Here is a 24,007-nt window from a genome sequence, read left to right on the forward strand (position 1 = left end):
GGTGTATCAGTAAGAGAATGTACAATTTGAGCCTGTTACAGAAAGAGCCCAGATTGTTAATTTAAGCACTTTTTAAAAGTTACAGATTACCGTTTGGAAGCTCCCCCCCACCTCCATGTCAGAGTTGAAGGCATGTGACTTAAAGTAATTGTGGTAATTAGTCTTGGCTAAAAAGAGATAACGAGAATCCTTTGTTTGAAAAGGGAGGGGTTTAATTACTCCACATCTACAGAAACACGTCCCCTGTCAGTTTACATCACACTCGCTGACAATTTTTTGGTCTTAAAGAAAACATGAAGTCTTATGTCGAATTTTCAATCACTCTTTTGTTAAACCTCTTAGACTCCCGCTGTTCTTAACTAACTTCTCTTTTGGATAACCCTTAAGAACTCAGTGTGACGTATATATGCCAGTCATTTAACCAGCTTCACGTTTATTATTATTATTATTATTTTTTTTTTTTTTTAATCACAACTTGCCACACCTCTCGATGTGATACATATGTTATGCTGGATTCCCTAAGTCTTAATGTAGCACCAGTTCAAGTTTATAATGGGTCCGTCTAACATTTTTCAAACTCACAGAACCATCACGAATTTAACCAATTGGGGTTCAGTAGTACTGCAGTCCTGTCTTTTGCTGCCACCTTGTGGAAATCATAATATATAAATATAAGTACAATATCATGCATTGTAAATAATTTTTCCAACACTGATTTTACATTTGGAAGAAATTAGGAAAACTTTAAAATCACTTTCTAATTTCTGTCTTTTTAGGAATAAAACTGCCATTGAATTATGCCATGGTAATTCTCTGCTTTTTTTAAGTCAAGTTATTTGTTCAATCTGTGATCTGGCATAGCATCGGTGTATTTAATCTCAACAGTACTTTTATCGTAAATTTAAAGAGATGGAAATGAAAAATCATATATTAGTCATGTGATGAGAGAACCACCAAACTATTTCGTGATTCTCTGAAAAGGTTTGCCACACATTCTTCTTACTTTACATGTATTCTGTACATGTAAAATTTACAATTCCATAAAACTGAATGAATTGAATGAACACAAAAACAGCCCTTAATATGAAAAGCATCATGCTTTACGGCACAATTGTGATGCGTTATACTTTAAAGCATTTTTGCTCTGCTACGTATTTCTAGTCCACTGAGAGGGGTTTATCTGTGGAAACACATTTTCATTTCATGGACCATTCATTGTAAACAGCCATTGTTAATGTTCATGTTTTGTTTTGTTTTTGTTTTTCCCCCTCATTTTTTGTTTTTTCCCCTCAGGTGGTTTATTATCTCAAATAAAATCCCGCCTTTCAAGTTTTCATTAAATCTAAATCACCTTCTTCATTACTGTTCCCCCTCTTGCCATCAGACAATCACCCCGGTTCTGCTCCCATTCTTCAGCTTGCTGCCGCCACCTTCCCAAATTCTGGTGCCCCTTCCCACGAAACCAAAAGTAAGTTCATCTTTGAGTGTTTAAAAAGAAAAAAATACTAACCCTCCGCTTCAGTGAGCCATTCCTTCACAGCTTGTACACCCGTTGTAGTGCAAGCTGTGCTTTATTTGTAAATGTGACAGTCAACCATTTAGTCTAATCCACATGTGATGTGAACCCTATAATTTGAGAATTATCATAGTGCAATTCACCCTTGCCCTTTGGACTTATCACAGTTCAGCATGACGAACTTGTAAATGATGTAGGTGTTGGGCTAATTAATTGTTATCCTGGAATGAACAGAACATTTTTTTTTTTAAAGGAAAAGAAATTTGGATAATCCTAAATGAGAAAATATTAACATGCTTAAATCTGAATTAGTGATAGAGATTAATGTAGCAAAGCTCTGATGTTTTAGTGTTTAAATTAGGGGTACATTTTTGTCTGAGCTACATTTTAGGATTAGAGTCCCCAGTAAACTTAGGCTTTTGTTCTGGTTAGGCTGCTTTCCTGCTGGCATAACTTTGTCACGTCTTGACATTTTGGTGTTGTCTAGGGTTGAGGTTCAAATAGATTAGGTATTGTACAATTGTAAATGTGGCTAAAGTTCAGCAGTCCGCTACATTGTCTCTATGTTTCGTTTTATTAACATGTTTCCATGCTTCCACATATACAGTAGTCGGGTGATGCGTGTGTATGTATGAGTGAACACTGAAAAAATAAGGGGTGTGACACGGCTACCCCATGTCACCTCTGAGGACTGTTTCCAAAGGCCAGAGACAATATCTAATGTAACATTCATGTCCTCTTGTACTGTTCCAAGGCTGCAAATAGCAGCTGATACTGGCTGGCACTGTGGTAATGAGTTTCCCTGTAGGGCTGGTGGTCTTGGTTTGATCCCAAGCCTAGACTTCCTTCCACTCCAATGTTACAATGTTGATAATTGTTAACGGAGGACAGTGTAAACTCTACTGTTCAGCATGTCTGTCTGTGTACCTAATCATTAATAATGTGTGGTTTTATGTACAGCAATGTTGTGTTAGTAAGTGTATCCTAGGTTTGTTAATCTGAATCCTTTTCCTTATCATTAAGTAATATAATATTAAAATGCATTTTATATACACTTTGATATTTTCAGTGAAAGCATTCTAATTTATAGGTAAACTACAAAAAAATGCTGCATTGATGTTAAGCACATAGTCAAATATAAATTATATGTATAAAATGTGTGTCCAGTGTCACAAACTAATTCATATTTTATACTGCCTAAGAGGAAACTGGAAACAGAGACCAGTGCAATGATTACTGCCTCTCACTTTTGCAGGTGTGATTTTGATTTTGTCTCGGTGTTAATATTATAAATAGTCCCTGGTTAGATTTTAGAGCACAGAACGTTGCCTTGGAAACTAGAAAGAAAAACTCAGTTAAGTAACATTATGAGCTACTGTCATTAATAAAACTATTACTTATTCTAACTTGCATGTAATTAGAAATGTTAAAAACAGATTTTATAAAGCGAGGGTTTTTAATCCAAGGCAATCATCCAGGAATATTTCAGAACATAATCTGTATTAGGTTTATCCACGTCAACATTTAGATTGAATCTGATTCTAGTAAATCGTTAATTAGTCATGGATCAGAAGTTCCTCAAAGCTTTCTGCTTCTAACAGGCTGTAATTATATTTCCTTATGAAGTGTTGGACCCACTAAGCCATGTAGTATTAACACAATCCATTTTTAAAACTAAAGAATCTGGACTGCATTACATTTTTTTAATCCTTCAATTCTTTTGTTTCCTTTGCCTTTGGGTAGATTTTAACTAATCAATTTCCAGCTACAGAGAGATGTTCATTGGGTGATGTGATTGTAGGTTTGGCTTCAGTCTCTCTCTCTCCCACCTCCCGCCCTCCGTCCTGCTGACGTAATGATACAGTCCTGTAGCAGTTGCAATTCTCTTTCGGAGCACTGGATGTCACAAAAGAACTTTGCTTGTATTGGAACATATGGGCAATTCTCGGATCTGTTGCTCACTTACTGTGCATTTCCCCAAACCCCAAGTTCTACTGTAGGAGAAAAATGTATTCCTGTTAAACCACTGCTTCCACATGAATATGAAATGTTTAAAACAAGGTTTCAATGTTAAGGATAATGCAGTTGTCCAGTGCAATTCTGAGATATGTTGCTCAAAAAAAAAATTGTGCATCAAAATGAATGAGAAAACTGGTTTAAAAGCAAGGTTGTGTGGTGTTTAAGTGAATATGCATGTCACTCGGATAAAATGTATTGAATTTCTATAAAATGTATCTGACCCAATAACAATTAAATGAACCCAATTGTGATGTGAAAAGGGTTTGACTATGGCATCATGAATCCAGTTTGGTGCTGACAATGTACATTGAATCTTATTACTTATTAGTATTTGGAAAAAAGTTTCGTTTAATGCAGTACAAATCAAATTATTTCTGTGCTAGTATTTAATTTTTACGATTTTTGCCAGAATACATCAACTGGGGGCATGGTGTCTTCAAAAACCTTTACAGCTCTTTATATAAAAAAATAATAATGGTTTTAAGTGATATAGATTGCTGAAGATTGGATAAGTGATTTAGTGTTTTGTTGCACCTTATTGGGCAATGCATCACTTTTTAACCACATTTTACGTCTTTAGATGCCTCTGAATAATTCAGCTGTGTGAAAGACCGTAAATTACCGTAGAATGAGTAACCAAACCAATAAATTAATCCAGAGATATTTTGCGATTTCTATAATGAGCAGTAAGAACTGTAGGTTTTTAGATTGATTTCTCTTTAAATTAACTGAATCACAGCCTCTTTTTCATAATATTCCATTTCACAAGAGTTCTCTCTTCATGAGTATTCAAATTTGCTGTGAAACAGCCCGCGGTGCAACAAATTGCACTCGACGAACTGTATAAATGGAGATCACAGCAGGAGGAGATAAGCACTGAAATGTGTGTATGGGTTTCTTATTTTTTCCCCATAGTATGAACATATTGCCTTACATTATGTAAATGAAATTGTTTGTGCATATGCATATATATATATATAGTTGAACATATTCACAAGTTTGTTGGATACTGATGCAGACTACAGAAAATGAAAAACATTATAGTTGATAGGACTGAGTTCAGACAGGGTGTGCATAAACTTTTAACTGCCATGGCTGAAAGTGTTTCACAAACAACATTGTTCATAATCTATCTGTGTACCTGTATTTGTATAATCTGTATTTGATATACTATTTGTTTTATTTTTTACTTACTCTGTATTTTAGGTTACCCTTCACTCCGCATTGAGAAGAATGACTTAAAAAGTGTGACACTGCTGGAAGCCAAGGCCAAAGTGAAGGATATTGCCATTTCTCGAGAGAGAGTCACACTGCGCGATGTGCTGCACGAAGGTACAGAACTGTCAAGTTCTTCTTAGAGGTGGAATGATCCCTGTGATATAGGGGAGGTAGAATCCGGAGTTGTGGATATGTACGCGTGTCAGAATTTTAGAGCCCCACTTCAGCAAAAGGATACGATAACAAAGCTCAAAATACTTGCAGCCAGGAAGGCCAATTTTACTTGTTTTCAATGCTTTTATTCCCTGTGTTTCCTCTGTTCCTCTAATGCTCAGATCATAGAAGAGAGAGTTTGCACCCTTGATCCAGCCTGAAGCATTGCATAGTCAGTGCCTGCGATACACATCAGTGATACATTTTCTCTCTCCCTTTCATGTTTTACTAGTGATAGATCGTTGTTCCTGTGGCTATTACTACTTCTTCCTGGTTCTTATGCATCTTGGGTTTGTAAAATGTGAAGGAGAACAAAAAGTTCTTTTAGTGTTAAGAGAATCACACCTTTTATTGGATTACAATTAGTAAGAATGGGTGTGTGTATCTATACCTGCACATTATGAGCCATCTGTTTGGAGTGTTATGATGCCAGTGCCAACAGAAATATGCTTTTGTTTTGAACTGAACACCATTTATGTGAGGGTGAGCAAACAATTTGTGATTGCTCATTGTAGCTTGTGATTTGAAAATGTTGACACAATTTGTCACGTTGTTTTACATATTTGTTTCGTCTAAGGTGCCAAATTCTTTCCATTTACTATTTATTTTATTTTATGATCAGCCATTTATTAATTAAGTAATTTTTCCTCCTAGCTCGCATTATAGTTGATTCTACATGAGGTGTTTTTTCAGTTTGTTCTGTTACTACTGTGATATGACGGTTACATGTTAAAGCAGTTATATTGCTTTTAGTAAGTCTGCGGTCACATTGTCAAGATAAAGCATACTTCACGAATGAGACTGGCTTGAATTTCTGCTGCAATTTAATTGAAAAACAACTTGGTAAAGATTAATTTGGAGTTTTTTTTTTTTTTTGTAATTGAACTAAGCTTAAAATAAAGCGTCTGTAATGAATCTTGGTCAGTGCAAGACAGCCAAGAGCTCCTGTCAATTCCAACTTACAACATTATCAACAAATTCACATTTAACTGGCCAAGGATGTCCGACTGTCAGTTTGTTTTGCCAATTATATTTTATTTCTCCAAAGTAATAGAATTCTCTACAGAATGTGATAATTCCATTGTTGTAGATTAGATTAATTGTTCCAATTTCGATGCCACAGAGATTTAGGAAGATTTATATGTCATTGTGTGGATGTTATTTTTTTACAGCAGAGCAGAGTAGACAGACTAGTCTGTGAAGGAATCCGTACATTATAAATTGCGTAAATGAAGACTGCAGATTAGTAGACAGGTACTGGCAAGCAGCTGAAGAGGCTCACAATACAGAGGATGATTGACATAAACCTCTCATCATATACACATGAAGATTTTTCCTGTTTAAACACATGAAATGGACAACTATGCCCTGAGGGATGGATTTTGTAGTTTACGTAAATGTTTGAAAAGAATGATTTATTTATGTTAAGAGTCATTTAACCATGACAAAGGTTAAGAGTTGATTTTCTAGTTCAAAGCAACAGTCGAACAAAGGATTACTGCTATCTTTTTAACCCCTCTCTTTCCATTTCAACTTTTGGGTGAAACAGGTTTGCTAGTATGTTAAACTAACCATGGATACATTTTCTCCAAAAGAAATGTACACATTGTGGCAATAGAAAGTCTACACCCTCTTCAAAGTTTTGTCCACATTTTATTGTTAGTGCCTCTGACTTTCATGCATTTAAATGAGGATTTTGTCCAGTTATCTAGACACCATATGCCACACTGTTAAGGGGAAAAAGTTTTTAATGTCAAAAAATAAATTTAAACTGAAGAATTTCCATACATTTCCAGTTGGATTTAGGTCTGGGCTCTGACTGGGCCACTCAAAGACAAGTGCTTGGGATACTGTCAATGCACATTTTGACCAGACTTGGCCATTAAAGCCTATAGCTCTTACAAAGTTGTCATTGGCCTCTTGGTAGCCTCTCTGATCAGTCTCCTTCTTGCTCCATTATCCAGTTTGGAGGGAAGGCCTGGTCTGTGTACTTGGTGGTGCCACCACACACTTCTTAATCTTCTTGACTGAATTTTGTATACCCTTCCCCTGATTTGTGCCTTTCAACAACTTTGTCCCAGAGTTCTTGATTCTTTGCTTTGGAACCAACAGAAACGGTTACATTTATCCTGAAATAAGTGAACGACTACAACTTAAGACCACTTAACTTAGTGTGTGATTTTGAAGGCGATTGCTTACAATCTCATTTAGAATTGGGGGGTGGACACTTATCCAACCAAGTTATTTCAGTTTTTTGTTAATTTACTACATGGAGAATTCGATTTGGTCCAGTTACTTCCACATATATCGGAGGTTCTCTAACTAGATGTCTGCACACCTCTTTTCGTTGCAGGAACATTTGGTCGTGTTTTTCACGGTATTCTCCTGGATGAGAAGGATCCCAACAAGGAAAAACAAGTCTTTGTGAAAACAGTTAAAGGTATGTGATCTTCACTATTACCAGCAATGATTTCTCTACTGTTTAAAAATACAAATAGACTCTGTTTTGTTATCCATGACTTGTTGTGAAAACAAAAAGTTTTGTTTTTGAAAATCAGTTTCCAATTTGTTGGACAGCATGACTTGAGTTCAAAACATACACAGGCAGGAGCCAGCTTGTTTGTGGCTTTCAGTGTACTCTGTGCACTTTAGTTTCTTGCGTTTGCTACATTTATCACGGGGCCAGATTCCAGTAGCATAGACTGCTGTACTGAAGGAATGAAAATATGCTTCTTGGACTGAAATTCAGTAGCTTCAATGTGTTCAATTCTCACTGAAAGGGAAATGAAATTTTCACTTCTTTGTCATTGGAAAATTGTGACCAGGAATTAAGACATTATTGAGCTATGAGGCATCTAATGAGCTCCACCTTTGCACTTTTTTTTATATTAAATACATGAATATGTACATAAATGAGTGGATTGGCTGCGAGCAATAAACACTGGTTTCTGCTGTACTGTGATGAAAAATTGAGACGTCATCAAACCAATTGTCCTTTTTGACAGTATCAGATTAAACTTGCATCCTTTAAAGAGAAATCTGAACAGAACCTTGTTTAGAGCTAACACAATATGTACAATATGTCCTGTGGCAGCATGATTTATTTTTTATTGCGGGGTATAAACTAACCATGATTTCTTGGGTGAACGAACCGATATTCATACAGTACTCTATAATCATTAGTGGCAGAAGTGAAGATCCAATGCAATTAATGGGCTCTTTTTATCAACTGGGCATTTATTGTGACTGTGTCTTTCTAAAATAGATTACACCCATCAACCTTATTTCCTATCTCAACCATGGAGTGAAATGTTCTGAGAATATAAATGCATACACTTTTCCTAGAACTACTGACTACATATTTTATAAGTGGTACTCATGTTAATCCAGTAGTTTTCCAGTATAGTTATTTTTAGCATTTTCTTTTTTACTTTAATATATAAATTTAGTTTTTATTTTTTGTGCTTGAACAAAATGCTATTGTAAGATATGTTCAGGAATATAAAAGCTTTTATCCTGGTAAGGAGAGAGAACCACCATGTGTTTATATGAAGTCACCCCAGTTTGGAGCTTATTGTTTTGAGTGTGGTTGTGGTGTACAGAAAGATATCTATCATTTGTTTATTTGCTCTGAATGCAGAAGATTGAAGAGACATTGAAGTAATCATCTTTTTGAATTCTTGAGTCAGTTGACATAAATGTTATTATGTGCTCGGTACCACACAATCATTCTGGATATAGAACAATAGCATCAGCAATACATGTTATGTCTCATTCATTGTTTTTACAAGATGTGGGGCCCATACTAATGCATACGGGGGGAAGAAATAAATCGCCTTACACTATGCTAGATAAACAAAATGTGGCTAACATGGCGCCTCGGCCCACTCCTAAATTAGTCTTTCACCCTGTGGTTCTCTTCAATCACATCCGTCAATAAATGTTTACAATGTACATACTGAAGTACAACTAATTTCCAGATGAGTTTATTCATGTTTGCTTTACCTTTAAGTGAATACCTGATAAATCTGTAAGATGCAATAGTAACAGCTGTTGTATAATTTCCACATGATGGCAAAATTGCTCTGAAAGCCCATCACCTAAAATCCAAAGCCTTTTTTTTTTTTGTAAACCCTGCTTTCCTGGAATACAACAGTATGTCAGAACACAAGATTTTAGTGGAAGATGGAGCCCTGCATGAGTCAGATAGTCATCTTCTGCATTTTCCTATTACTTAATAGTGCACCTCTTTCTTAGCATTTTATTTAGTTCCTCTGTTGCTGACCTCTGTTGCACTCTACTGAAACTGTTTGGGCGATCAACCTTTGACCGCTTGATGTTGAATGTCAAATTTTCCTTTTCCTCTTTTAAATAACTTATTTTGCAATTTCATACCAGCCATTTCTACTAATTGCCAAAACGTCTGAAAATATATTGTTTCCTGTAAAGTGTCAGTCAGACCCCTGTCTTGGTTCAATGGCAATGTTGAAAAGCTGTATCTGTTTTCAAATATTGATTAATAACTAGATTTAAAGAAATGTGATTAAACTCAATGAATTGTTATACATCATGTAAAAAAGTGTGAATTCTTTTGACTACAGTTATATATTTCTAGTCTTTCTTTTCCAACCATTACATCTTCAATGTAAAGTGCATCGTTTCCATTAGATCTTTACTAGTAGTGTGATACAGACTTTCATTTCCTTCTTGTGGAAACAATATTGTAAATCGGACATTTTGATTAAGTGGGTATTGTGCAGAAATCCCAGGGGCCCAGGACGAAATAGTCAGACACTAGGGTTTTGTGGTTTGTGTTGGCAGGGTGTGTCTGTGCTTGAGGAACAATGCTGTTTGGGCCTAGTACTGCCTCACTGTAAACTTAAGTGACAAGTGATTAACTTCCTTCAAGCTACAGAAAGAGGAGGAAACAATACTCATTTACAAAAACACTAGGCGGATGCCAAAGCTGGGTATTGAGATAAAATACACATTTATATGAATTAGGCTGCAGTCAATTAAAAGGTTTGTTTTTCACCCTTTTAAATAAAGTAAATAAATGAATACATGAAATAATGGTGAGGACGTAATGTTCTTGCATTTCTCAAGAAATAACTGGCAATACGTTGGAACTGTTTTTATATCTTTGTTTTGTTTTAATTTGTCAGTGACCTAGTAGGTTAGCTATTTGGCTTTTCATCTAGGGTATAAACTTGCTTCGTTTGAAATGATATAAAGTCAAGAGTGAAGCCTTGCTGAGTATTAAATTATTGCAATTAGTGACGTAATCACACAGATTGCTTCAGCCCAACAAAATACAATTGTTTATTATTTAGCAGAAGAAATGCAATTGGCTTATGTCAGATGTTAAAAAGAATAACAAAAGGCCAGCCAGGTGTCCTCTCTATCTATTCAATTGGAATGTGAAGGGTGTTGCACACTGTTTCTCCATTAATCTGCCATTCTCCAGATTGGAGCAAAATAGCTTAGAGGAAGGGTCATCTCTCAAAAAATGATTTGTACCCTGTGAGTCTTCTCTGTGTACTCTGCATGCAATAGAATACCCCCACATACATATGGAAACTATGGCAAGTGCAAAGGGTCACAAGGCTACAGTGATGTGCTGTTTGTAAATTGATATTGGCAAGCAGTTGATGCCTTAACGTTCTGTGCAGTTGTTCATAAATTGAAGTGGCTTTATCATGCGTTTCCCCTCTCCTCACGGTACCAGACCATGCCTCTGAGGTGCAGGTGACGATGATGCTGACGGAGAGCTGTAAACTCCGAGGGCTGCATCACCGGTGAGTCTCTTGAGGGCAGGGTTTTGTGCTGGGGACCACAGCTGCACTACATCAGTACGAAAGTGTCAACTTGACTTCTACACATCTGAAATCACCTGCCGAGGAGAAATTAGAAGACAGAAGAATCAAAGATGTCCAAGTTGTAACCATGTAATTCTTAACCTTCAGGATATTGAGCAACTTTAATATTAGAACCTACGTTTTGTACATTTTAAAGCAATCCAAGGTCATATATAAGCTCCTGGTGGAAATACTATATAGATACTAAATAATACTATATGCATACCATTATATTCAAACTTGCTTTAATCTTCCTGGTTTGTTTGAGACCGAGACAGAGAGAGACAGAGAAAATACAAATCTTGAGCCCAGTTTTCAATGATTAAGAAATATCCTGTCATCCTGCATGTCTAGTCGCTGCTAGACCAGGACTTTCTCCATAGTTAACTCCCTACCTTTCACGTAAGCATTGTGGTATTTGTGTTTCAGTCAGTTCTGATTTCTCAATTTAGTACTCATATTGGTTTTGTATTGCAAGCTTAGCTTCCTTTAAAAACTTCCACTTAGTTTCCAATATGGCATTATGTTTTATACCTAGATATTTCCTTGCTTGCCCTATAACTTATAATTTTTCTGCAGTGTTATTGTGCCTGGTCTATATTATATTAAATATATACAATAAAATATATACATAAATGTAATACAATCATGCCTTGGGCAGTAGCCAAGGTATTTTTGCACAAAGATGTTAGTAATATTAAGGAGTTGACAGTTTGTCATTTATGCATCATGTTTGCTTCACAAGTTAAGACACACACTGGGCTCAATGTCAAATTGCAACAGTAAGTTGTTTTTTCTTTTTTAGATTATATATATATATATATATATATATATAGGAGCAATAGTACTTCTCAGACTTCCCTAAATGTTTGGTTATGTACCCTGAAGCTGTCCTTGTTTCTTTCATTATGTAATTACAGCTGTCATGACTGAGTGCTGGTCTTAGGTTTCACTTGTTATTTTTTGTTTAATCTTCTCCAGCAGATTGGCAGCTTCTGCAGTCTTAGCTGATTATTTTATAAAGGGACTTCTGTGTTGCAATTTATTTGCCACAGATATCTATCCATGTATTATTGGACTAACGATATATACTGAAGTGGATCGACTTAAACACGAACAGAGTTTTTCTTCAGTGCAAGCCTGAATTACATTAAGTATTGTTGGTGTTCAGGTTTATGATCTATTATGTCTAATAAACAATCTATTCTAGCTCAATACTCTAACTCTCCGTTTCATGGATCTATGCACAACTTGAACACATTTACTTTAATGTCAACAGAACCATTAAACAAAAGCCTTCTTTTAATGGATGAGATTTCTAGAAGTATTTTCCTTTTACCATTTTTATTAATGATATTAGAACTAAAACACTCCATGACTGGTCAATGTTGCAATACAACACCACAGTGTTACCATTTCCAGCTAAATTGTAACCTTTATTCCCTGCTGTACCACTTCCTTTGCAATTATGCAATGTAACAAAAAATGTTGCTTTTTCAAAGACTTTGTTCACAATGATGGTTCACTTGATGTTTTTATATCTATCTATATGGTATATAAAGACTAAAGAAGATGCAGAGACTAATAAGAGACAGAAAAATTATATAAACTTCTTAAATTGTTGCACATTAATCAAAAATATGCAAAGGTGTTTTCCCCCTCTTTCACCTGTAATTTATTCAAATACATTGCACACATCTTTAAAATTATGATTTTCCTAATCAGGGGACTAACATAAAATGAACACGTACGTGCAGAGCATGATGATGACCTGTGGTAGTGAAATAATTAATGGATTATGGTGAGTCTGGATGACTGAAGTCTCAACACTGTTTTTGTGTCCCTCAGGAACTTGTTGCCCATCAGCCAGGTTTGTACGGAGGACGGGGAGAAGCCAATGGTTCTTCTGCCCTACATGAACTGGGGGAACCTCAAGTTGTTCCTGCGGCAGTGCAAACTTGCAGAGGCCAACAACCCCCAGGTACAGCAACTCCATACCTTGCCACTGGGTCTTTTGGGAGACAACGTCTAAGTCATTCTTACCCTGAACCTAGGCACACTCGGAAAGTCATTATTTTCTAATTCCATACCACTTTTGTTTTTCCTCTGCGAATACAATGGGCATAGTAGAGTTGATACTTGTATGGCAGAATATCCACATGTCCAAGACTTCTATGGAATTTGTTAATGTTTTAGCTATAATAAGTATTTTGTGTTGTGCATTATTGGATTTCGGATGGAGTGGCTACAGATCTTCAGAACTCCATCTCTTCAATCTTTTGTCTACGACTATCTAAGACAGCCGAGGTGCGTGCTTCTACTGGTGATGAGCTTATCTCTGTTCTAATTAATATCAACCCACATTTAAAGTGAAGTACCCAGATTTAAATTAAGATTCAGTTTCACGTTTCATGGCAGCTTTCAGGCAATTGTTGAAGCTATCAAAAGCTGAAACTCATGATTTATTTCTGTTTCTGGTGTTGCAATGAGCATTGGGATATAAATCAGTATTATAGTTTTGGGAATACAATACTGGCAGGTATTCAGCTGACATTAATTTCATGGTATGAGCATGTATTAATTGCCTGAATTGAATCTGATTAGCATGTTGAAAATCTCTCTTTACAGCAAGAGTCCTTTTTCCATTGTTTACATGCATAAACATGTATTTTTGCTTCAAAATAAACTCTGTACATCATGTGTAGGTAAGAGAAAAGTCTCATGCTATTCTCAAATGAAAAAGCTTTTGGCCCTTTTAGTAATGTCATGTTATTTACTCATTTTATGTCAATGACTGAGATATCCACTTTAGCACCTGGTTAATACTGGCCCAGTCTTGCTAGTTAAACAAGTTAATTGCAAATGCCTGCAAAAAGTTTATTTTTCTGAACATCTGCATAGGCTGCTTTAGTAATGTTTATGGTCTTTAAATATGGCAGGTGGTTATTGAAACTAGGATTATGTAATAATGTTTGCACCCAGAACTATGTGTACATAGAGAGGGTGTTTCTTAATGTTTTCCATCTCAAGTGTGCACAGACAATCTAACAACATTTATATGTGTAATCCTAATGTGCTTTTAAATTCCTTGAAGTGCTAATCATTTCTAGGTATTTGAAATTCATATGTCGAGTTAATCACATTTTATTTTGTAATCTTCAGTAGGTGTGGAAGGGGGGCACAATTTTTTTTTTTTTTTAATTATTATTATTATTTTTTTAACTATGCTTAAAACAAAAAATATTGATCGAGGTACATTGTGACACTTCAATCAACATTGTTCCAGTGCCTCACTTAATCAGGTAGACTTTTAAAGATGGTGGTGCTTTTTCTCCCCTGGTCTTCCGACACAGGCAATTTCCCAACAAGATCTGGTGCACATGGCCATTCAGATTGCTTGTGGGATGAGCTATCTTGCCAGACGGGAAGTGATCCATAAAGACCTGGCCGCCAGGAACTGTGTGTAAGTGTGACATGGAATGATCTCTATGCTAACAAACTGTACAAGACCTCCGATTTTTTTAAATCGTGATTTTCGGAAAACCATACTTATTTTCAATGGCATCTTTTCAAAGTTAATTCAGCACTGTTTCAGTCTGAGGATGATAGGACTTAGGAGGGGTGTAGGGGGGTACATTTAGGACAAGTCACTCAGTTGATTAAGCACACTCCATGATCCTGAATGCCAACATGGGTTGTCTTCAAGTATAATGATGTTTTGTGCTTCCATCTCTTGCAGTATTGATGATGGCATGCAGGTGAAGATCACGGACAACGCACTCTCCAGAGATCTATTCCCCATGGACTACCACTGCCTCGGGGACAACGAGAACCGCCCAGTTCGCTGGATGGCTCTGGAGAGCCTGGTCAACAATGACTTCTCCAGCGCTAGTGATGTGGTGAGACATTGTCCAGTGGTTAAAATGAAAAAGGTCAATTTCAATCTAATCGTAATGTTTATTTTCTGTTCTTTTATCACAGACAAAGATTTATAAATATCTCCATTAAGAATGCAATTAAAATGTGCAAATATTAATAATAATTAAAAGCATATATATTTTTGGTTGATTTTCTGGATTTGATGAGTAGTTAATGGGGAAAGTGTATAGAAATTTATTAGGGAAAAAATCTGGGTATCAGTTACTGTAAATCACCAAGGTAAACCTATGTGAAGACTTACCATTGGAATTCATAGCAGATGCTCTGAGGGATTAGATTTTGTATACATTATGTATTTTATATTTTCCCCAAGCAATGACTTCAGCTGTCACCCTTTGTATTTCTTTCTATTGGATTAATTAAAATATGCAGATGTTTTATAATCAGAAATATGGAAAATGTAATGCTGTAGAAGTTCAGAAAAAAATGGTATTATGCTTTCCCTATAGGAGTGGTTTTCATTTAATTTGTTTTTTAAATATGCAGTATTGGAGTCTCTGAATTATAATAAACCACCAGCTGGCATCAAAGTATTCTACTTTGGGCAGACGGAAGTGACACTGAACTGCAATAGCAGAGCTTACCTCAATCAGACTTATCTGCAAGGATTTGTTTTTTCCATTTATCTTATTTAGTGCAATAGTGTAGTTTTCTTTACATTAGTTAACCATTGCCTTTTTGTTTAAGTTCCTTTTATGACTCGACCAAAACACTAAAGGGAATTTAAATAGATTCTGTGAAATCTTGTTGTAACACATTGTGCTTTTGTGGCTTTCAGAAAGAGGAAGGAAAGGTATTGCAGGAAATCAGGCAATGCCTTTAATAGTTGTTTTGATTGCTCTCTCCATTGCACCCTTGTGACGAAAAGCCAGAGATGGTAGGAGATCAGTTTTACGTCATTCCATTCTACAAAAACGAGGTGTGGCTTTCTAATGACAGTGACGGTTGACCTAATTTCCACCATTGGTTCAAATGTTTCCACAATAAAACAGAAGTGTATTGAACAAGGAATGTGCAGTACATATTATCAGGGCATACTTCCTGAAATGTAGAATTAAACCACAACCTCAAATAAACATTTGTTCTATTCTGTGTTGCCCAAATGCTGCCTTAGAAGGGTTGGCTTGGCAACCAGTTTATTTAAAAATCATTTAAACACATTTAGTAAAAGTATAAAAAAGACAATTACGACACTGAAAAGAAGAAGGGAAAATTACTTTGGGTCAATTATTTAAACTATTACCTAAACATATATGCAGATATGTATTTTGCTTGCCTTGACTGTGATTTAGACTGACTCCTGACTCTAGATACTTCAAAATTCATGATTCTTAAAAATAAAAAGATTTAAATCCTGAGGATTTAGGCCAGTTTTATGGGGTAGTGTCCCCACATTCGATGCTTTTAAGAGGAAACTATAAAAGGTAAAATGAACACAGAGGAATACAGAGGTGTTGGCTAACAGCAGTCATGTTTAATAGAAACCATCGATGTATTATCAACAAAGCATTCTTAACTCCATAAAGATTTTTGCCACTATCCACACAGAACAAATAACCCATTGACTTTATAAATTTCCTTGCATTGTGTTTTTCTGAGTAGTGTACAATCAGTAGAGCACTGCCTGGGAAGGGTGGATGGAAATCGGCCAAGAAAAACTTACTTACTATAACAGGCGCCTGCATCTACATCAAATCCTCCATTTGCTGTGATAGGTGGATGGTAGGGCTGTCAGTGCAGAAAATAGGGACTGTGAGCCAAGTTCAGTCATTGGCAATTCTAAATTGGGGCTATAAAGATGGGGAAATCACTGGGAATACTTAATTTATTAAAAATACTAATGAGTCGGAACCTCGTGAAGGAAGAAAAAGAAAAGGAAAAAAGAAACATTCCATGGATGTTCTTGTGGTTTCCAGACTGCTGTGGTCTGCTATGAGTTGTAGGCTGTACATAACCAATTCTGAATACAGTGCTACAGAAGTTTTTTGTTTAGTGATTTCTGTTGAAGGGTATATAGTACTCTTTGGTACCAAGAATTCCAATTAATCAGATCTCCACTTACATACTGGCAATTTTAAACCACCTACAGAATTTGTCTTTTGTTCCTACATTATTTTTCTGTATCTCATGAAGTACTTCCATGGATTTCCTGGTCATTTCACAGTTGTCAGCAGTTTTATTTGCTGATTGCACACATTCTTGTTTAAATTCAAGGATTAATCTTTCATGAGCAGGTTTGTCCGATGCTGATGAAAACCCGATAAATGTTAGCTTGCGTTTCTTCACGACCTGTAGTTGTTTTCTCAAAAAGGTTAGAAGAATAAACTAGAAGAATCTACAAAATACATTACAGAAACATGCTGACTTAAGGTACCACCTTTATATAGATGTATCTAAAGATGGTCCCGTTATTGATTGATAAACTAAAACGTGTACATTTCCTGAGTCAATAAGAGTGGTCGGTACTAATCCTCAAATGTATTTTTAAAAGTACATAAAGTTCATGTATCTCCAACATCAGTGATTTGCAACTTGTACCACACACTGCACTGTGTGGTTAAATATGCATTTTGCATGTCTGTATGGTGGTATTTATTGAAACACTCGTCGATAATGGAATCATTGATCCTTTTCCCACCATTTCTGCATTACAATCTCTAGTGCTTTTTCCTTCTTCTTTGAGGTCTGATCTGAGCTTTCCTCCTTGTTCTGTAGTGGGCATTTGGAGTGACCCTCTGGGAGCTGATGACCCTGGGACAGACTCCTTATGTCGACATCGATCCCTTTGAGATGGCCGCATACCTGAAGGATGGCTACAGAATAGCACAGCCCATCAATTGCCCTGATGAACTGTAAGTATTGGTCATGGGGATCATATTTTTCTGAGTTCTTAAATAGTTACTTTTGTAGTTTTTTTTTTTTAATCTCTCACTTTCTGAATGTGTCATTTTGAATGCTCTACTGTTGATCCACTGCTGCTGTTGCTTTTTCACCAAGTTAAACAAGAGCGATCTTCCATTTCAGAGTAAGATGTGATCCTTTTATATGCTGTATTTTTTCCAGCCTTGCGATCTATTAGTGATGTTGCATTGAACAGAATTAAAAACATATCTACCTATAATTAGCTAGTATTGTTTATTCAAGATTCTTGACCTTCAGAAACACTTTTTTCCACCCCCTTCTGTTGTAATGTATGTCTATACTTATTCTTGCACTTTAAACTGCATACATCATAACTTCCTTTACTATTTCAAGTTTATCTGAACTAGCCCTTAATAGAAACCTTCACTGTATTTTGTACTCCAATTTAATTTACTTCAAATTAGATTAATATGGTCCAATTCATCTAGCTCTTACTTGCAAAACCAACCCCTGGAATTCCCAGAGTAAATGGGACATTTAATTGTAATATAACCATTGTGTTTTAGTAAAATATGAAAATACTATAGATTTTATATTTTATATTTCTTATCAGACACCCTTTTCAATTTCTACAGGTATTTCTACATTCAATAACCCATTTATACAGCTGTGTTTTTACTGGAGAAATCTAGGTAAATACCTTGCAGAAGGGTACAACAGCAGTGTATTTACATACAGTAACACAGATTTGTATTTATTTATTTGGCCACAGGTACTTCAGTGTGGTTTGAAATACTAAACTGTGGTTCTTAATGTCATTTATAGGAAAGTAGGAAATATCCTTATGATATGACCCATTTCCAACTATCATTCTTGTTCTTCACTTTCTGCTTCAGAAATATTAGTCACTATTAACTAAGGAAGAGGGAACTTCAATCTGCTTGAGACTTCAACTCTTCAGTGACACTGCTTGTCGCAGTCATGTAGTTTTTAGACATATATATATATATATATATATATATATATATATATATATATATATATATATATATATATATGTCAGTACTCCTGATATTTTTCTGTCTCTGACCGGTGTATTTTTTTTCTTGTTTCTGTTTCAGGTTTGCAGTCATGGCCTGCTGTTGGGCTCTAGACCCAGAGGAGAGGCCAAAATTTCAGCAGCTGGTACAGTGCCTCACTGAGTTTCATGCAGCTCTGGGGGCCTACGTCTAAAATCCATCTCCTGGATTTACAAAGACCAACAAAGTTGATCAAAACAACCCTTAGGAATATATCTTCCAAGAAATAGTGCCTTGTTAAAAAATTTTGGACATCTATTTTTGTTTTGTAAAATACTCTGAATTTGTATATATCAATGCTTTTCCTTGGCCTAAACCCAGGGAATTTTATGGTATTTCCTTGATCTGGCAAGGCCTCTGAAGAGGTCAATAAGATGCCATGTTTTATTTCCTGGGCTGAGCTTCATGTGGAAAGGTATCTTTTAATGTCATACCTTGTGAAAAAGCTCAGTTGCACACTTTATATTTTGCAAGGCACCAATGTTCAAGAGTACAAGGGAGCTGCTAAAAAGAGCATTTTTTCATTGGATTGAAGCTGTTGTCAGACTGTTTTTAGGACAACTACCAGACTTTTTTTTTTTTTTTTTTTTTAAAGGTTTTTGTGTCTTCAAAGACAATTGGATCAAAACAAATGATTTGGCTTCTGAATAATGCCAACCAAACAAATTTAAAATATATTGTCAGATTTCTTCACTACCAGGCTTGTGTTTACTGAAAGGTTAGTCTATAATTTATGTACCCACCCTCTGCAATGAAGTATTTGACTTGATATGACCGATGTGATTGTTTTGTAGAGTCACTCCCAATTACAGTTAAGCAGCACATTGTTTAAGTAGCTTCCTTTCCTGTTATTTCAGATCTTCATTGTTGCATATGACATTTTGTATTAGTATTATCATGTTTCAGTATTTATCATAACTAACTGTGAAGAAATAATATATATATATATATATATATATATATATATATATATATTATACATAATGTGTGTGTGTATAATATATAATATATGTGTGTGTATATATATATGTATATGTGTATATATATATATATATATATGTATATATATATGTATATATATGTAACTATTATTGGAAAATAAGACAAATAATACAGACAAGTTAAGCATATAGAATCAGAAGCATCTGAGGAAACCATTGAACATTTGCAATTTGAATACAGTGAAATAGCAGGAAAGGAGAGTGAGTCAAACAATACTCCTGTATCTGTTATTACGGAAATGACAAGTCTTGATTATTAACATTGCAATCATTACAAACCTACATCAAAAGCGGACACATGTGAAAGCTCTTTGCCTAACCTGAGAGTGATCCCAAGAGGCCTTATTGTTATAAGACAGTTTGTTTTGATAAGGGTAGTGTCTGCTTTGTTGCTTTCTTGTGTGGTTTATCAATTTCCTGGTCTTTGTAAATTGTTCTGAACTATAACTTTTAAGCATTTTAATTTGAAATCAGTTATTTTAAAGTTGGTCAAATATGCTTTAAGAGACCAGACACATCTTGTCAACAAGCATGTTATATTGGACTTTGAGCAATTTTTGAATTTCAAAAATATTCTCAACACCACAAATAAATAAAACCGTTTTGAGCATGACGTTTTTAACAGAGGAAGAGTCGCCTGGTAATTTAAATCCTTGCTGAATTCAAGGAGTAATTTACAATGTTGAAGTGTACCTTTCTTCTTTTTTTATTTGCTTTCTCTGAATACATGCAATAAAAGCATTGCTTTCAGGATTTTTATACACCGATCAGCCATAACTTTATGACCACCTGCCTAATATTGTGCAGGTCCCAAAACAGCCCTGACCCGTCAAGGCATGGAATCCACTAGACCTCTGAAGTTGTGCTGTGGTATCTGGCACCAAGACATTAGCAGCAGATCCTTAAAGTCCTGTAAGTTGCGAGGTGGGGCCTCCATGGATCGGACTTGTTTGTCCAGCACATCCCACAGATGCTCGATTGGATTGAGATCTGGGGAATTTGGAGGCCAAGTCAACACCTTGAACTCGTGATTCATCAGACCAGGCCACCTTCTTCCATTGCTCCGTGGTCCAGTTCTGTTGCTCATGTGCCCATTGTAGGCGCTTTCATCAGTGGACAGGGGTCAGCATGGGCACCCTGACTGGTCTGCAGCTACGCAGCCCCATACGCAACAAACTGCGATGCACTGTGTGTTCTGACACCTTTCTATCAGAACCAGCATGAACTTTTTCAGCAATTTGAGCTACAGTAGCTCGTCTGTTGGATCGGACCACATGGGCCAGCCTTCGCTTCCCACGTGCATCAATGAGCCTTGGCCGCCCATGACCCTGTCGCCGGTTCACTGCTTTTCCTTCCTTGGACCACTTTTGATAGGTACTGACCACTGCAGATCCCGAAAGAGCTGCAGTTTTGGAGATGCACTGACCCAGTCGTCTAGCCATCACAATTTGGCCCTTGTCAAAGTCGCTCAGATCCTTACACTTGCCCATTTTTCCTGCTTCTAAGACATCAACTTTGAGGACAAAATGTTCACTTGCTGCCTAATATATCCCCCCCACTGATAGGTGCCATGATAACGAGATTATCAGTGTTATTCACTTCACCTAATAGTGGTCATAATGTTATGGCTGATTGGTGTAAGTCACACAGAGATTAAACTTAATTGTGCAAGCTTCTGTTCACTTCAGGCCAAACACAAAACTACTGTAAACTAACCCTAACCCTAAATGCTAGGAATATACCATGTGCTTTTTAATGAATCTTTTTTACTGTATTGTTTGAAGTCAATCAATAGTTTGAGGTACTGAGCCTCTGGTACAAATGGCAGAAAGTACACCTAACTTTCCACCAATCTGTGTTAATATAGTATTTTTATTTAGACTGTACCAAAAGCAATGCACAAATCCAGAGTTCGAAATGAACCTGTGGTCTTTGTAACATCAAGAAAATCCAGTGCCAGTTCATTGTATTGGATCAACTACATATTGACACACTACACCAGAACAAGTATGTTATTTATATAACTGTTAAAGCTAGAAGTGTAATAAAATTATTAGCAGTACTGGAGGAAATTAAAATGTAATATACTTTAAAAAATATAGGTGAATTCAACTTGCTTGTGTGAGCAGTCATACTAGTCTCTGCAATTATTGAAAAGTCATCATTATTGACAAATCAGCTTGTTTTGAATTGGCAAAGCTGAAAAACTTAAATATAATTTTGCTCAGGAAAATCAACAGTATTGCATTTTCTAAGCACCTGAATTCAGCTTCCATCGACAAAAAAGTAAACTGATTGAAGAAAGACAGCACTTTTTTATTTTTATTTATTTCCTATGAAAAAAAGTCTTGCTGGATTTTAAACCTGCAGAACAATTTGTTGGAATATGTTTCTAGAAGCAAGCATCCTTATTTGTTTTTGTCGTTTTGTTTTTGCCATTCATTTTTTGGGTTTCTACCTCCTTCAAAAGTAGCTACTATCATAGCAGCAGGTAATTTAATCTGTGATTCATCGTGTAATACATTTCATTACATACCTGAATAATAGTGCCTGTGTATATTGCTTTTTCTTGCCTTGCATTAGCTTAAATGAACAGACAGAAGTTCAAGATCTACAGGGTTTTTGCTAGTACGTGCGCAGACGCATAATTAGGCTCTCCAGTCACATTCGCCAAACACATACAGGATATACCACTTAAGAATACAAAACAAAAACAGCTTTTGATGTTGAACACATTCTTTTTCTGACATTAAAATACAGAACTTATAGGAGGACAATTCTATGGTACTGTATGTCATTTAGTAGATCAAGGCTATGGGCTTTGTTGGGCTTAGTCAAGCTTATCATTTCCACTTTTTTTTTTTTTTTTTTTTAAACAATGCTATTTTTAATGCTTTGAAGTGATGTTCTGTACTCCTGTGTTTCTATAATGTGACAGTTTGCATCAACAGGTCTGGACAGGACATTCAGTATGCCAATTGTACAGCTGTAAAAATGCTTAAATCCCTTTTGTTTTCTTTTGTTTTTTTCAGACTCCGACCATGTGAGTTGGCACCTAATAGTGTCGTGCTTGGAATTGTTTTTATATATCTGCTGCGGTACAGGGGGAATGGGTTTGAGGAAAGAAAACAAAAACAATTTGTAAATCTAAATTTTGTATATATTTTGCAAAAGAAACTTCTGCTTTGTATGTTTTTTTTTTTTTTTTTTTTTTTTTTTGTCACCACCTTGATCATTGTGTGTATATATATATATATATATATCAAAAAAAATAAAGACAACAGAAGTAACACCTGCCTTGCTATAGTATGGTTTACCTTTAAATGGGTTGCAGATACCAGTTAGCTGCTGGTGATTGGTTTGGACCTTTTCACAGCACTTTTTTCTTTTGTTCATTTCATTGCTCTTCCTAAAATATCAGTCTATTTTTTATTGTTCCAATAAAGGTTTGCAAAGAATTTGTACAGCTATGCAGTGTGGTATTCTACCATATTTGTATTGTTTGTTTTTGTTTTTTATATAAAGATTGCACATATATAGAACATAAATTAAATCATGATTTGCATATGTATATTATAACTTGGATTAAAACCCCAATCTTGCAAATACTTGTGAATATGCAAAAAAAAAATCTGTACATTGCTTTTTTATATATTTTTTTTACACATGTAACTGTTCATGTAAATCACCTCTTTTTCATCAACTTGTATGTTTTTAGCTGTAACTATATTGTAAACAAGTTCATGGAAACTATGGCAGAAGACTGACCACATATTTGGATGATTTGCAAAACATAGGTATCATGTATCCTATAAGTATCATGTTGCAGATACAAATAACCCATGGAAACAGTCGGTTTTCACTATCTTTCTCAATATTTTTTTACCACCATGGAATTACTAGTGCTACCTTTTTTGGTTTTTAAAACTTATCTAGCCAGTTAAAAACATATAGCACATTGAGTTTCATGGAACACCTCGACCATTAGCCTGATGTCATAGAAATGGGTATTCATCTATGGTTTCAAACAATTTGTTCAGTAGTTCAGACATTGTGCTATAGAAGTAGGTGGAAGTTGTGATTGAAGTAATGGACTTAGTTTTGCCTTAACCCATTTTGCTGAGGGAACAGCAACCTGACCATGAGGACGAGGCCATTGGACCCTCCTTCACACGCATGGTGGATGGAGCCAAGGAGCCGCTGCAAAAGCTGAGACTAAGGAGACGGAGCGATGTTGTTCTGCGTTTAAGCAAGAGGGCAGCGTAGTTGCGGCACTATGGGAGTGAGCTACTGACACAGGCT

At 35.8% G+C, this 24,007-nt stretch overlaps 1 protein-coding gene across 6 annotated transcripts in view; it reads left to right on the top strand.

Moving 5' to 3' along the window:
• The window catches only part of ryk (receptor like tyrosine kinase), a 58,167-nt gene extending 34,992 nt beyond the window's left edge, over window positions 1–23,175 (top strand). For 3 of the 6 annotated variants that reach the window (XM_066709151.1, XM_066709153.1, XM_066709152.1), the window contains exons 8-16: window positions 1,385–1,468; window positions 4,742–4,867; window positions 7,320–7,406; window positions 10,695–10,764; window positions 12,673–12,805; window positions 14,178–14,287; window positions 14,564–14,723; window positions 17,479–17,615; window positions 18,747–19,655. In XM_066709151.1, coding sequence (XP_066565248.1) covers window positions 1,385–1,468; window positions 4,742–4,867; window positions 7,320–7,406; window positions 10,695–10,764; window positions 12,673–12,805; window positions 14,178–14,287; window positions 14,564–14,723; window positions 17,479–17,615; window positions 18,747–18,858 — 1,019 coding nt within the window. In that variant the 3' untranslated portion in view covers window positions 18,859–19,655. Of the gene's footprint in view, window positions 1–1,384; window positions 1,469–4,741; window positions 4,868–7,319; window positions 7,407–10,694; window positions 10,765–12,672; window positions 12,806–14,177; window positions 14,288–14,563; window positions 14,724–17,478; window positions 17,616–18,746; window positions 19,656–22,737 lie in introns of those variants that run through there. The other 3 variants (XM_066709154.1, XM_066709155.1, XR_010817407.1) reach the window with 2 other exon arrangements.
• The last annotated feature ends 832 nt before the right edge of the window (window positions 23,176–24,007 follow it).

This window comes from Amia ocellicauda, chromosome 7 (genome assembly GCF_036373705.1).
Source record: "Amia ocellicauda isolate fAmiCal2 chromosome 7, fAmiCal2.hap1, whole genome shotgun sequence".
Taxonomy (NCBI): Eukaryota; Metazoa; Chordata; class Actinopteri; order Amiiformes; family Amiidae; genus Amia; species Amia ocellicauda.